The sequence below is a fragment of the Physeter macrocephalus genome, chromosome 9 (assembly GCF_002837175.3).
Source record: "Physeter macrocephalus isolate SW-GA chromosome 9, ASM283717v5, whole genome shotgun sequence".
Taxonomy (NCBI): Eukaryota; Metazoa; Chordata; class Mammalia; order Artiodactyla; family Physeteridae; genus Physeter; species Physeter macrocephalus.
Window position 1 is genome coordinate 34,538,607 of NC_041222.1, and position 14,357 is coordinate 34,552,963.

The following is a 14,357-nucleotide window of genomic DNA, read 5'->3' on the forward strand; positions in this document are numbered from 1 at the left end:
GCGGGCTCTAGAGCGCAGTCTCAGTAGTTGTGGCGCACGGGCTTAGTTGCTCCACGGCATGTGGGATCTTCCCGGACCAGGGCTCGAACCCGTGTCCCCTGCTTTGGCAGGCGGATTCTTAACCGCTGCACCACCAGGGAAGCCCCCTAAGTAACTTTGATTGTTATGAAATAGAACTAATAGTGAAGCCCCAAGTACACACAGCTTAAGAAATGCAAAATGAAGCCTGGTACTTTGTTCTTAATTCAGATCTTAAGTATTTGGCCATGAATGAATAATTCTTGGTGGACATTTGTGACGCTTGGTGGACTTTTGTGACAGTGTGCCAGATGCATGATTCTTCAGCCTTTGATGATTCTCTTTCAACCTTAAGAGTTATTTCAGCAGATGTTTATTATTATTATTCTCTTCCGCTTGTCAACCTGAGAGTTTGCCTAATGAAAAGAGCTGCTGAGCCTTTTGCATGTAAATCCTGATAAAAGCTGCTACAGCCCAGCCCAGGGCCACAGAAACTGAATGCATACCAAAGATGGGTTGGACTTACAAAACAATTCACAGACTGAGTAACCATGTAATTCACGCCTTGTTTTTCTGATGATTTTTTTCAGAACCGAATGGAGGAAAGCAAAGCACTCTTTAGAACAATTATCACGTATCCCTGGTTCCAGAACTCCTCAGTTATTCTGTTCTTAAACAAGAAAGACCTTCTAGAGGAGAAAATTATGTATTCCCACCTAGTTGACTACTTCCCAGAATATGATGGTAAGTCAGCACTCTTCTGCCCGCCCAGTAGCTAGGGACACATTCCGCCCGCCTCCAGAGACCAGGGCCGGAGCCGACACACGGCAGTGCTCCGTCACTGCCTTTGCCCTCAGAAGCCTGCACGTTGTGATTGAGGGAGTACGAATTCTTGTTTGTCCTGTCTTTTAACGACGACCTGCAATGTTTCATACCCCGACAATGCTGAAAGTTATAGTTATTTCAAAGCACATAAGAAGTTGTTTTCTTTTGCTGTTCAAAGGAGGGAACAGTCCCCTAGTTTTGACTAATTGTGTGTCAACCGTTATAGTTTCCTCTTCATTTCCCTTTCGTTCGGTAACAGTCTGCCTCTGCCTCTCTCTAGAGAGAAAACAGAACATTGTGGTCAAGAGCCCATGGTCTGAAGTCGATCTACCCAGATTCAAATCCCAGTTCTGATATTTCTGTTTGTAGAACCGTGCTCAAGTCATTTAGTTGCTCTGGGCTTTAGGACCAAACTTAGGTTTTTGAAGACTATTACAGATAACATATTGTGACATTTTAGCATGATGCCTGACACATGGTGACTATTTAGCACATATTTACTTTTGGGGGGCTTCATGACCCCATGAAGCCCCATCATCCTGAGGGACGGCACCCATCCTTTAAGCTTTTCCTGTAGCACTTAGGGTCTGTAGCACCCACTTCAGTACTCATATGTATGCACTTCGCATTATTTACTTCCTTCTTATAAACAAATCTTGCCTTCTCAACTAGACTGTGAAATCCTGGATGACCGGGCATGACACCCAACCCCTTCCGAGAGATACTTGATAGATTGGTAACAAAATGCATCCACACCCAGCCACTCTGAAACAGGTGAAAGAGTCACAGCCACTGCCCTGTAAGAACTTACGTCCACAGTCCACACCCATCTCCCCATACGTGCTCAAGTCTAGGTTAGGAGTGGCTAACTACGGCCTGCCGCCTCTTTTTATAAATCAAGTTTTATTGAAACAGCCATTCATTTATATACTGTCTGACCACTTTTATGCTACAACGGCAGAACTGAGTAGTTGTGACAGAGCTCAAGTGGTCCACAAAGCCGAAAATATTTACTCTCTGGTCCTTTAACAGAGAAGTTTGCCAAACCCAGATCTAGATGAACATCAGGTAAGAGGACAAGCTTTGAATGTCACAAAGAACCAGCACTGCCACTTACCAGCTATGGTGCCTCAGGCAAGTTTATTCAACCACTGAGTTTCTTCCTGAGTAAAAGAGAATTGAATGGAATCACATATGTAAGTTACTTAGCACAGTGCCTGGCACAGAGAAGAGCACAAACCCAAAAGTACCTATTATAGAGGTGCAACAGTAAGAGAACGGGCTATTTTTTAAAAGTACATTATCAGCAAAGGGTATCTGGCATGGATATCAGCTCAGCAGTGTTTCTGTTCTGCAAACTCCCTCAGAATGGTAGTTTTGCTTCAAAACTAAAATTCATTTGGCCTCGTAGCTTTCTACGAAGACACAGACACATCGAGGATGGAGTTTTATTCATCTTTTCATCACACATGCGTTTGGTATGGTGCTACTCTTGGAAGGGGAACGTTACGTGTTTAATGAAGTTCCCTTCTCAGATACATATATGATTCTAAGCGTTGCTGACTCTACCATGTGGGGATGTTGTCAGGTATTAGAGATGATAGTACTGTTTTGGGTAGCAGTGTGTTCCCATCCTCTGTCCAAGTACATTTTCCTTTGTGCTTTGAGGTTCCTTTAAAACGAGACTTGCCCAGCCTAGACAGCGTATTATTCTCTTTTCCTCCTTTTACTTTGCCACTCGCCTGCCACCACGTCACAAGCGCCAGAGCCTAGAGTCCTCAGTGCTCCTGAGGAAACTGTGGAAGGAAGTAACTTTGTGTTAGTTCTCTCCCACGGCAACAGGCTGGCTCCTTAAACACGAGATCTGCCCGAATAAGATGGGCATGAAGCATCCGGCTTACACCCAAACATGCATGCTTGCCTCACACACCTGGAAGGAGAGGCTCTTTGTAGTTTTTCTCAGAACTTGGTGAGAATCCACGGATGGGAAATGACCCCCACCTCCCGACGCAGCACCCGCCTACAGGCCAGCGCATGTTTTCGTGATATGCTTGCACACGGGAGGACAGAGGCAGCACGGCCCTACAGAGCAGACCCACCGAGGCTCACGGTGCATGAGGCGGCAGCACGCACAGCACGGCACAGCACGCCGGGATTGGTTTCCTGCAGTACGACACGTGTTAGGAGTACTGTTCTCCGCTGTCTGTGCAGCGTCTTCCTAATCTCTTTACACATCTCCTTTGGCCAATAATTTCCCCAGATATCCCATCACTATGAGTGTGAGCATCTTCCTTCTAACATGTGCCCGTTGTGAATATCCTTAAATCCCAAGATGTTTTTTACTGTCCATCTCCCCCAGTAATACACGTAACGCATACAGGAAACTTGGCCGTGGAAAAAGAAAGACAGACACTGATTGTTATTCATAAAGCAAACACAGCTGTCATTCCAGGACACTTCAAGCCCTTGTAAGATGAGCTAAGACAGAAAAAATGGTAGGCCCACTCTGCAGTGATATTTTTATCATAAACATGTTTATAGTATTCTAAATTTCACACTTCCACATTTCTGTACTTACAAGGTCTTCATTGTAATGAATGCCATTTCTGTATTTCTCTTCGGGAAGGAAAATTACCATTTCTACATGGACTTGAACTGCAAAATTGTCCATAGAGACTATGGAACTCTGTTACTGCTATGATGACTATAAGAATTTCTTTGTAGTTTATGTTTAGTCAAATAAATAGCAAATTATGCTTAAAAACGTAACAGGGCTCCAAGCGCTCTTCCGTGAACTTGAGTCTTGTTCTGATAGACTTTAGAGTTAGAAAAAAAAAAAAAAAAAGTAGACCTTTCTTTCCCAAAAAGAATAAGTACAAAATTCATTCATAAACCAGAAAGATAGTGTTCTTTTATGAAAATGAGAGGCTGCACCAGTTCTAACAATCTATTAGTCCTGGTTTTAAATATTTTTATTACTGCTATGGAATTATTACGTTAACAACAAGTACATCGAATAAGCTAGGACATTAAGTGATTATATATATTACATATTTGTAATTGTGGAACTTTTTAATTCATTATGATGTCAGCCTTCTTAATCATTGACAAAAATTTCAATTCTGGGCTCTGAAGTTAGAAATTCAAACATTCCTTTTGTAAATTGTACAAATGAGAATGATCCGTTTTCATGGCTTTTTCTCCCAGTTTCCAGCAATGATGGATATAAAGTTATTTGCAGTAAGATTGGTTTGAAAAGTTTTCAGGTTGGCTGTCTGAAACTCACGATGCATTTTGTTAGAATCTGCAGGCCCTCGGTAGAAATTTCAAAGATTTCTTTGTCCCAACCAGTAGATGACAATACTGACAGAAAAAAATCTAAGCTGTGGATCCCGAGAGGGTCTTCTGAGAGAGGAGGGGTGGAGGTTATAGCACAAGACCTTTTTCATGGTACAGAACTGGAAAAAATGGGAGAAATGCAGATGTACAGTGCCACAAAGACGCATATGAGAAAGGTGCTCAATCCTTGATAGGTGGTGGTGGTGTTTTAGTGTTGCTTTTAATTTACAAGTTTTAAATTAATATATTTATTAGGATCTATTACGCCCTATTGAGATATAATTCATATACCATTTAAAATCCACCCATTTAAAGCATGTAATTCAATGCTTTTTGGTATGTTAATTTGTTTAATTATGGTAAAATATATGTAACGTAAAATTTGCCATTTTAACCATTTTTAAGCATGCAATTCAGTGATTTTATAATTACACTCACAGTGCTTTGCAGCCGTCACTATTCCCACAACTTTATCATCACCCCAAACAAATTCTGTAATCATTAAGCAATAACTCCCCTTTTCTCCTCCTCCTAGCCTCTGGTAACCTCTAATCTACTTTCCGTCTCTATAAATGTGCCTAATCTAGGTACTTCACATAAGTGGAATCGTACAATATTTGTCGTTTTGTGTCTGGCTTATTTTACTTGACATAGTGTTTAAGGTTCATACATGTTGTGGCATCTATCAGAACTTAATTTTTATGGCTGAATAATATTCCATTGTATGTATATACTACCTTTTGTTTATCCATTCCTGTTGATGGATCCTTGGGTTGTTTCCACCCTTTGGCTATTATGAATAATGCAGCAATGAAAATTGGTGTACAAGTATCTGTTAGAGTCCCTGCTTTCAATTCTTTTGGGTATATACCTAGGAGTGGAATTGCTGGCTCATATGGTAAGTCTGTGTTTAGAGTTTTGAGGAACCATCAAACTGTTTTCCATTTTACATTCTCAGCAACAATGCACAAGGGTTCAGATTCCTCCACATGCTTGCTAACACTTGTTATTTTCCACTTGATTTGATTACAGCCATCCTAGTAGATGCGAAGTGGTATCTTATTGTGATTTTGATTTGCATTCCCTAATGATGTTGAACATCTTTTCATGTGCTTATTGGCCATTTATATATCTTCCTGAGAGAAATGTTTATTCAAGTCCTTTGCCCATCTTTTTATCAGGTTGTCTTTTTGTTGTTGAATCGTAGGAGTTCTTGGTATATTCTGGATATTTACCCCCATAGCAGATATGTGATTTGCAAATATTTTCTCCCATTCTGTAGGTTGTCTTTTTTTTTTTTGTCATTCTTTTTTTTTATTTTTTATTAAAGTATAGTTGAATTACAATGTTGTGTTAATTACTCCTGTACAGCAGAGTGTGTAGGTTGTCATTTTACTTTCTTGATGTTCTTTGATATACAAAAGTTCTTAACTTTGATGAAGTCCAATTGATCTGTTTTCTCTTTTGTTGCCTGGGACTGTGGTGTCATATCTAAGAATCTGTTGCAGAATTATTAAATAAGTTCTTCATATATCCTGATAAATGTACCATAATCCTTCTAAGACAGTGCTTGGCACATAAGAGACCCTGGATAAATGTAAGAAAATGTAAGCCAACTTTTTAAATCATCACATGTAGTGAATTGAATTCTCATAAATGTGGTTTGCTCAGAAACACCAGAAGTGAGGCTACAGAGGACAGCTGTAGATAGATGGACCAGACCTTAAGGAACAGGTTTTGTATTCTGAGAGAGATTTCAGGCTGGAGAATGTAAAATGATCCATCATGGAGTGGGGGAGGGGAGACACACGGGAGCAGATTGACAAGAGAGCCTGAGGCAGTTATGTTGTACGCATGCTTATTATGCAGCTGAAACCAGTGCAGTTAACTCAGTCCAACAGAAGTAAACTAACCACACCCCTACTGAAGATTCTGCTGTGGCTCCCCACCTCCCAAAGAATCAGAGCTAAACTTAGCCTGCCCTTCAAGCTGTCTGCCTGTTTTCACCTAGTCACATTCTGTGGATGGATGGAGATGAATGGCTGGGCAGGTAAAGTGACAGAGGAGCAATTACACATAGTCGTGTTGAGGAAGATGCTTATAACAGATCCAGCCTGCACTGAAGAGGTCTTATTGAGCATCAGTAAACATTTACTGAGCAAATGCCTTAACAGATCAGCTGACAAATGTCCCTTTCCTCCCTTGGCCAACAGGACCCCAGCGAGATGCCCAGGCAGCTCGAGAATTCATCCTGAAGATGTTCGTGGACCTGAATCCAGACAGTGACAAAATTATCTACTCCCATTTCACATGCGCCACAGACACCGAGAACATCCGCTTTGTCTTTGCTGCCGTCAAAGACACCATCCTCCAATTGAACCTGAAGGAGTACAATCTGGTCTAATTGTGCCTCCTTGACACTGCCCTTCCCTTCCCTGGTGGGCTATTGAAGCTATACAAGAGGGACTGTATTTCTGTGGAAAACAATTTGCATAATACTAATTTATTGCCGTCCTGGACTCTGTGTGAGTGTGTCCACAGAGTTTGTAGTAAATATTATGATTTTATTTAAACTATTCAGAGGAAAAACAGGATGCTGAAGTACAGTCCCAGCACATTTCCTCTCTTTTTTTTTAGGCAAAACCTTGTGACTCAATGTATTTTAAATTCTCAGTCATACACTCACAAAGAGCTGTTTCTTCCTCTCTCTCTCTCTCTCCCCTCTTCTTTTCTATTAAGCAAAATGAAGCTGATTTTCCTTTTCCTAACCCATCCCTTCCTCCTGATTTTTCCCACATTACAATTGGCCTTTATCCTAGTTCCGTTCTTGGTCAAGTTTTTCTCTCAAATGATACAGTCAGGACAATTGTCATTCAACTTAAGCCATCAACATCAGCTTAATTTAACAGTTTGTAGTTTTTGCTGAAGGATTATAAGTATTAATACTGTGGTTTTAAATGTATTGCTCTGGATACACACGTAGAGGGTTTTTTTTATATAAATATATTGTTTTGCCTCACTTTGGGCTGGGACAGTGGATGCCCATCTAACGGTTAAGTGTCTTTTTTTTTCTTTTTTTGGGGATTTCTACCTTCAGCCATAGCTTGGTTGCTCAGTGAAATGTACAGAAGTCAGTAAGGCAAGGGCCAAGACACACAGAAGTCCTTTCTTTTGAAATGCCATGTGCCATTGTCCTTCCTCCTTTCCTTCCCTTTTTTTTTTTCACCCTGCTTTCTTCAAACCGCAGATGCCAAAAAAAATATGCCAAGAGACACTACATTATCCCAATGGCTGCTACCCAGATCCTTTTCATAGGTTGCTCTTAATTTTTTTTTCCTTCAGTTCAAACTTTTCCTCCCTTTTTTTTTTTCTTAGTGTTTGGGCCACAATTTTTAAAATGACTTTTATTAATGGGTATGTGTTGCCAAAGCTGGCTTTTAAAAAAAAAATTTTAGTAAGAACTTAAAAGATAAAAGCCAGTATCTTAAAATGTAAGAGAGTAAGACTGTGAAGCCTAAAATGTTTGGCTGCAAATGAACCTGAAACACCAGTTGCCAAACAGTTGGTCACTGTCACTTTGACTCTCATACTCCATCCGTTTCTTTGCCCTTAAAATCACATTGTTTTGTGTCCACATTCCATGTCGAGCATCTAAATCGACAATGTGGAAAAGCTGTCCTGTGTGATACCCCATGAAATCTGCTTTTGTCTCTTCATTTGAAGCCAGTTTTACTCACTTCGTGTTCTTTAAGGTCAAGTAGGTCTGCCAAGAACATTGACTGATAGTATTATTCTGACACCTTTAATTTGCAGAATCTGAAGTTACTGCTAGTTTACCATCTTTGGGATCTTAAACTGGTGACTGGCTGAGTTGAACTTACGGAAGATATGTGGACCGAAACTCAAAAGTAACCTCTCTGTTCTATAGAACATGTATTTACATAACTGAACATAGTAGGAGAGAGATCTGGAATTCTATATGTGCAATTTTTCAACCAATGCAAAAAACACAGCACATGTATTGATGAGCTTCTGTCAAGCAGTTTGAGTTGAAATATGATTTAAGAAAATAAGTCATGACTATTTTAAACCTGCTGGGAAGTTAGAATTAGGCCATGATGCTGGTCTCAGTTTAACTACAATACTATTTGGCACAAGTCTAAACTTTCATATACATCACTCTTTTGGAACGGTAAAGGAGAGGGAGAAAATCAATGGCTTATCAGATGAGTACCAGAGTTACTAAGGAGTAATGGGATGTTCCCATTCTTTACTCTCCCAGCCTCAAACTACACAGGTTACTTGTTTTTTTTCCTCCTTACTCAGAAAGCACCTGTAATTTAATTAAGAAACAGACTGCCTGTAGGTATAGTGCAATTACGAATGCTCTAATCATTGTACATACATCTCTCCCTTGATATTGCATCATCCATACTGGCTTTGTAATCATTCATTTTTTGGCAGATTGAATGTGCTGTATTGATATGTATCTATGTAATTGTATTGTGTGTCTTATAGCTAATTCACATTTTGAATAATGTTATTTTATTTACTTTTTTAAGAGAGGAGAATGTAAACTTGTCAGTTTATTTCTGACTAGGGATATTTTTTTTTTCCATTTAGAAAAGAAAAAAAAAACCTTACTATCGTACGGAGCGGTACTAGCATCGTGCTATATAAAATCATTTGCACATTCCTGAGTAGGTAGAGGTATACTGATTGTAAGACCCAAAGGTCTTAAGACCCAAAGGTAATTTCATAGCAAAAATCAGTTGGAGCTTTTATACAAACATGGAAACCAACTTTGTAGAACTTTTGCCATTTGACCTAGGATTGGAATATGAGCTTTTATACAATTCATATTCTTATTTGGCAAATATGCACAGTTTAGTATTACCTCTCTGATGGCCTTTATTAGAAAGGCAGTTTTAGAAGCTATTGTGATCCACTAAGGAAATGTTTTAACAGCTAGCGACCACTGCTTGCCTGAAAGGGCGATCTTAAATTTGGTGCAGCAAAAAAAAAAAAAAAAAAAAAAAAAAAAAAAGAAAAAAAGTATAAACAACAACATTTGAAGGCCTACAGTGTGTATAGAGAAAACCTCATCACAAGGTCATAAGTGTTACAGTTTTAGGGAATCAAGATATTCTATTTAATAGAGCTATAGTAGATGTAGTCAATTAAACCTGATCTCAAAGCTCAAAGAAGCTGAGCAAAACAGGGAAAGATTGTTATATTTGTCTTTATGAAATCGGGATGGAATTGCTATGCAGAATTGAGGTTTGTGGTCTCACTGTTCATCTTAGGGTGCATGACAAGATCCCTTCTCTTGAGAAAGGAAAAAATTGATCACCCTAGTTACAGTGATGCATAGAAACCGAATTGTATCCACACTAGTCAGTCGAAGCTAAAGGATTTTCTTTTTTGTTTCTTTGTTTGGGGTTTTACTGAAGGGTCTGGGGTGGGAAGGGATGCTTTTCAGTTTTGTATAAAAACAAAGTTTACTCATGCTTTCTATTATTATTGTGATTGCAAGCATTCTAAGCGTGTGCCGCTGGCCCCTCTTGTTGATGCTCTCGGTAACAGTTAACGGAGGCCTGTGGCAAGTTTTGTGGTGACTTGGGCATGTCTTATTGAAAAACAAAAACACAAAACACAGAAACCTTTCTTCAGCAGACCAAGGCAAGCAGCTGTTTCATGACTCACTTAACACATTGCAGTGTACCAGTTTACAGATGATTTTTCCCTTTTTGCGTGACATGGCAGTTCCAACCCACAGAGAATCCCTTATTTGTAAATTGGAGGTTTGTACTATGCCTTACAGAGCTTAAATTCAGAAGTTTGTGCCTCATATCTGAAACAAAGGGAAATAACAAAAGTAAATAAATCCCCTCAAAGTGTTTGTTTTTAAATACATTTTCATATAAAGAGCTCTGTTGAATGTCATGAATAGATTGGGGGGAAAAATCTTCTAGAAACCTGCATATGTTGTTTACTAGCAGATGACATCTACAAAAGGTATTTAAGGAACACCCGAAACTTGTATTTTTTTGTAGATTAGCTAGCAGGTCTAATATTTAAAAAAGGTAATTCAGCTAAAGGACAATTTACTTTTTGTACTTCAGACTATCTTGATTGTCAAGGTGTACGAACTGTAATTTTAAAATTTATACTGCCACATGATTGTAAATTTTAGTTGTCTTAAGTTAGGAATCAGTGAAAAGCTATTTATGCTGGATATGGGTCAAAAATGACTATTATTTGCAAAAAATATATAAAAATAATGGGAAGAAAGGGCTGCATAATGAGATACTGCAAGACTCAGATACTGGTTGGAAATAATCAAGTTACCCTCAATTTCCCTTTGTTTTCAGTTTCTCAAAAAGAATGAATGAAATGAAATATAGCAGAATGTTAACCCATATAAAAATAAAGTGTACCCAAATATTGTAACGGATATTGCTGCTCTTCTTAAAATTAAATAAGGGTTTAAAACCACTTAATTGGTAATTGACAACATCTCAGTTGACACAGATAAGGTGTGCTAATTGGTAATTGACAACATCTCAGTTGACACAGATGAGGTGTGCTTGGTATACTGTTTTCTTCCAAAGGTTATCTTTGGGTAGAAACACACACAAAAATTAAAACTAGTAACATTGTGTTTATCTATCTCTACATATTTCCAGCATATGTAGCGTTAATAGATCTGTCCTGGTAACTATGTCTTTGGGATTTCATTTTGATTCCATAAAATTAGGAAAAGAAATGGCTTAGTTGTATATGACTAGCTAGAGATTTTTGGAGCCAAACACCTGCTGTTTCCTAGATACTTAGTACACAGTCTGAACTTGCCACTTGTTTTTCTCACAGAATAACCATTTCCTGCTGTCTTCCCAACTACCAATGCCCTCAATAACCCTGTTGCTTCTAGAATCATCTGTTCAAAGTATGCATATACACCCAGCACATAGTAGGTGCTCAAATATTAATTTCCTTCTTACCTCCCTTATCATGTATCCTCCATTTCCCCATATGATTCCAACCCAATAGTAAGTGGCATTTACATGTTATGAAAACATCTATTGGGTAACATTGGATCTCACTTGGATAAAGGAATTCTGACTTCCATATAAGCTTTGGTAGACAGAAAAACAACAGGGAGAAGGTATTCTTCAGTAGAATATTTTTAAGTTTAGAAAAGGAAGATGGAAAATTACTATGTAACTTTGTTCAGGTTACTTCGACTGAAACACATGTTTTTGGTGGATTTCTTTTCCTCAAAGAACTCTCTAAATGCAACTTGCTGGATTCCTCACCTGTCATCATGCTGGAAACCCTTACTAGACCTATGTATTTAGGGAGTTTTGTCAGAAAAACATTTTTAACTTGCAGTATTTAAAAGAATCATATTTACTGTTCTTAAAATGTCATTCAAATGCATGTATTGTCTATTGTTTGGGGATGGGAACTAGTTTTGCAAAAAAACACCTAATGTTGTATAATAATGCCCCGATGATCTTGCTGGTTAAAAATACAGTATTTTTGGCCATAAGTTTGTACTACAGTTTTCTTCATTCTTGAGTTTTCCTTCTCTTGAAGTTGCCTAAGCCTCTCCGAGAATGTTTTTTATTATAAGGAGTATTGTGATAAATCTTTCCTTCCTTAAAGCACTTTATACTGCACATCCATTTCCCAAAGTAGGTTCAATAGTTTTTAAACAAACCACCCCCAAAAAAACCCAAAAAACCCTTTTCCTTTCTGAATATAATCAGAAATTTCCGACTTCTTTAGTGGAAGTTTTCATATTGATAGTATTTATCAAATTTGTTTTAAAAAAAATACTTGCCCTAATTTAGGTTGCAAGCAACTGTCAAAACAAGTTTAAATAGCTGCTCAATAAAGACTTAAAACAAGCCACAGTCTCCACCCTGAGGCCATCTCCTCAGAGAAAGAACACAGGCCTCACGGGCAGAGGGTTTGATTAGACTTTCTTGTCTCAGCCCTGGGAATGAAAGGTCCACTCCACGTGGGAAAAAGGACCTGGTATAGGTGTCCTTTAAGTCTGTGATTTTTAGAAACATACATCGAGGCTTTTCAGATCAGCTAAAAACTAGCTTTTCTTTTTCTAGCAATTTTGTGAAGTTGGGGTGATGGCAGCAAGTGCTTCTCCAGAAAATCGGTGCTTACGTACGGACCTGAAACCGTAACAGAAGCAAGACCTGTTCCTCCTGCTACTTTTGATCAGGTCTTTTACTTGGTAGCCCAGCCCTTGCTTATGGAATTTTGTGTCTTTCAGAATACTGTTCCGTCCATTTACTTTAGAGAAGAAACTGTCGTTTTTACTTAAAAGCCTTAGTTTTAAGGCTGTCCTATCCTTGCATGTTTTAGAGACCGTTTCCAGTAGGTGGTGTCCCTTCTCTCTGGATCTTCCTGTGAAGGGAATGGTATGCCTGGGGGTTATCATTAGTACAGGCCTGGAGTGACAGTTCCCACAGCCTCTCTGCCGAGGAACCGGGGTGTTAAGCAGCCCCCTAGCGCTCGCCCCTCACTCTGTGGCCTTCTTGCTGGGGCCTGACCCCACCAGGACCTGACCTTGGTCCATCTGCGTCATCATCTTGAAGACCCCCACCCACAGAAAAAGACAGGAACTTGCTGAACATTATTTGAGCCAAGTATTTTAACTTGATCTTTCAACTCACAGGTCAAGCCTGCCTATTCTGATTTTTTTCTGTTCTATCCTGGGAGCAATAAAAGAGTAGCTGGTCTGAAAGCTGCCCTACCTTGCTCTTCATCTTCCCTGTCTCCTCCCATTTTTCTCTTAGGATGCGACAGCCGGCATGCTGCCTCTTGAGAAACCAATTAGACCACAGCAAAGAGGTGGGGGGAGAACTTGATGCCAAGGAACAACAGTAGTTCGTTTGATAGTGTGTATGTACACAGCAGCTTCTAATCGTCATCAGCCGGTGTCTTGTTTTTCTCTAGTTGTCTAATTCTGAGTCATTTCCATGTTCATCAGCTACTTCATATTTAAAGCCTTTACTGAAATGTTGATCAGGGTTGGAGAGTGGAAGGCAGTGGTTGAGGGTGGGTTTCTGGTTGGTTCTTTTTGTTTTAAGTTATCTATGTGTTACCATTGTTTCTTTGTTTCATTGCCAGGGCTAATTAAGTACAGATCCAGCTATTATGAGGCACTGAACTCAGTCTATGTTAAGGGAGCCTCCCTTGCGTCCCTGCAAAACAAGGCCTTGGTTGTAAAATGTGGGTCTCTTTAAAATCAAAGATATACAGGGAATTCTGAAAAGATTCTTTTTGAATTCTTATGCCTCAAGACTTTAAATATGATCTGGGTTGATGTTCTCTCTTTCTGTTTTCTTCAAGAATGCAAAGGCCAGATATTTTTCTGTCCCAAAAGCCTGTGGGTAAGATAGGCAACTTGCCTCTTTAAGAAGGTAATTAAACCAAACCATAGTAGCAAAGAGCCGATGGGGCTCCCTCCGTGGGCCTTCCGGGCCTTCCACCGCACTGCTCTGGCCCTCGGTGGCCTTGGAGGAGGAGTTCTGCAGCTTAGAGGACTATATATATGCCTGTCCCATTGAGACAGGCTGCATAAAGGGCCCCTGGAACTTTCACTCCGTTCGCAGTTTGCCCAGTGTATTTCTATGGTGGATATTTTAAGCGTCTTTAGAAATGAGAGTCCCAGGAAAAGAGAGATTGGCAAGTGAAGCTTGGCAAACCCTGGAAGTCTGTAAATGGAATTCCACATTATGTACCCAGCTACCAAGAAGCTCCCATAGTTGCTCACAAAACCATGTTTGTGTCTGCTCTGGGGTCCCCTCACCTAGGGCGCCGTGCCTATTAGGGATCCCACACTGCCTGCCACATACTGTCCAGTCAAGGCACCAGCTGGGGCGCCCCTGACATGCAGGGCCCACGTCAGGAATTGTAAATGCCATGGTTCTTTTCCCAGGCTCAGAGCAGCATTAGCAAAAGGGGCCTGCTTTCTTTTTGTGGAATACAAAACAACCCACCCAGTGGCATCCTAATAAATGGTTAACAGCGGGGGAGCAGTGCAGGATTATGGTGCTGATTGGTAGTGGAGTGCTGATTTCCATGGTTGAAATATTCCCCCACCATGCCCAATTTTAAGCTACTGATTTGTAAGGTCACAACTC

The 14,357-nt window shown here is 39.8% G+C and overlaps 1 protein-coding gene across 1 annotated transcript in view; it reads left to right on the top strand.

Moving 5' to 3' along the window:
* The window catches only part of LOC102979158 (guanine nucleotide-binding protein G(q) subunit alpha), a 302,187-nt gene extending 290,442 nt beyond the window's left edge, over nucleotides 1–11,745 (top strand). Inside the window, exons 6-7 of the mRNA XM_024126785.3 lie at nucleotides 609–762; nucleotides 6,396–11,745. Coding sequence (XP_023982553.1) covers nucleotides 609–762; nucleotides 6,396–6,586 — 345 coding nt within the window. The 3' untranslated portion in view covers nucleotides 6,587–11,745. The remainder of the gene's footprint in view (nucleotides 1–608; nucleotides 763–6,395) is intronic.
* The last annotated feature ends 2,612 nt before the right edge of the window (nucleotides 11,746–14,357 follow it).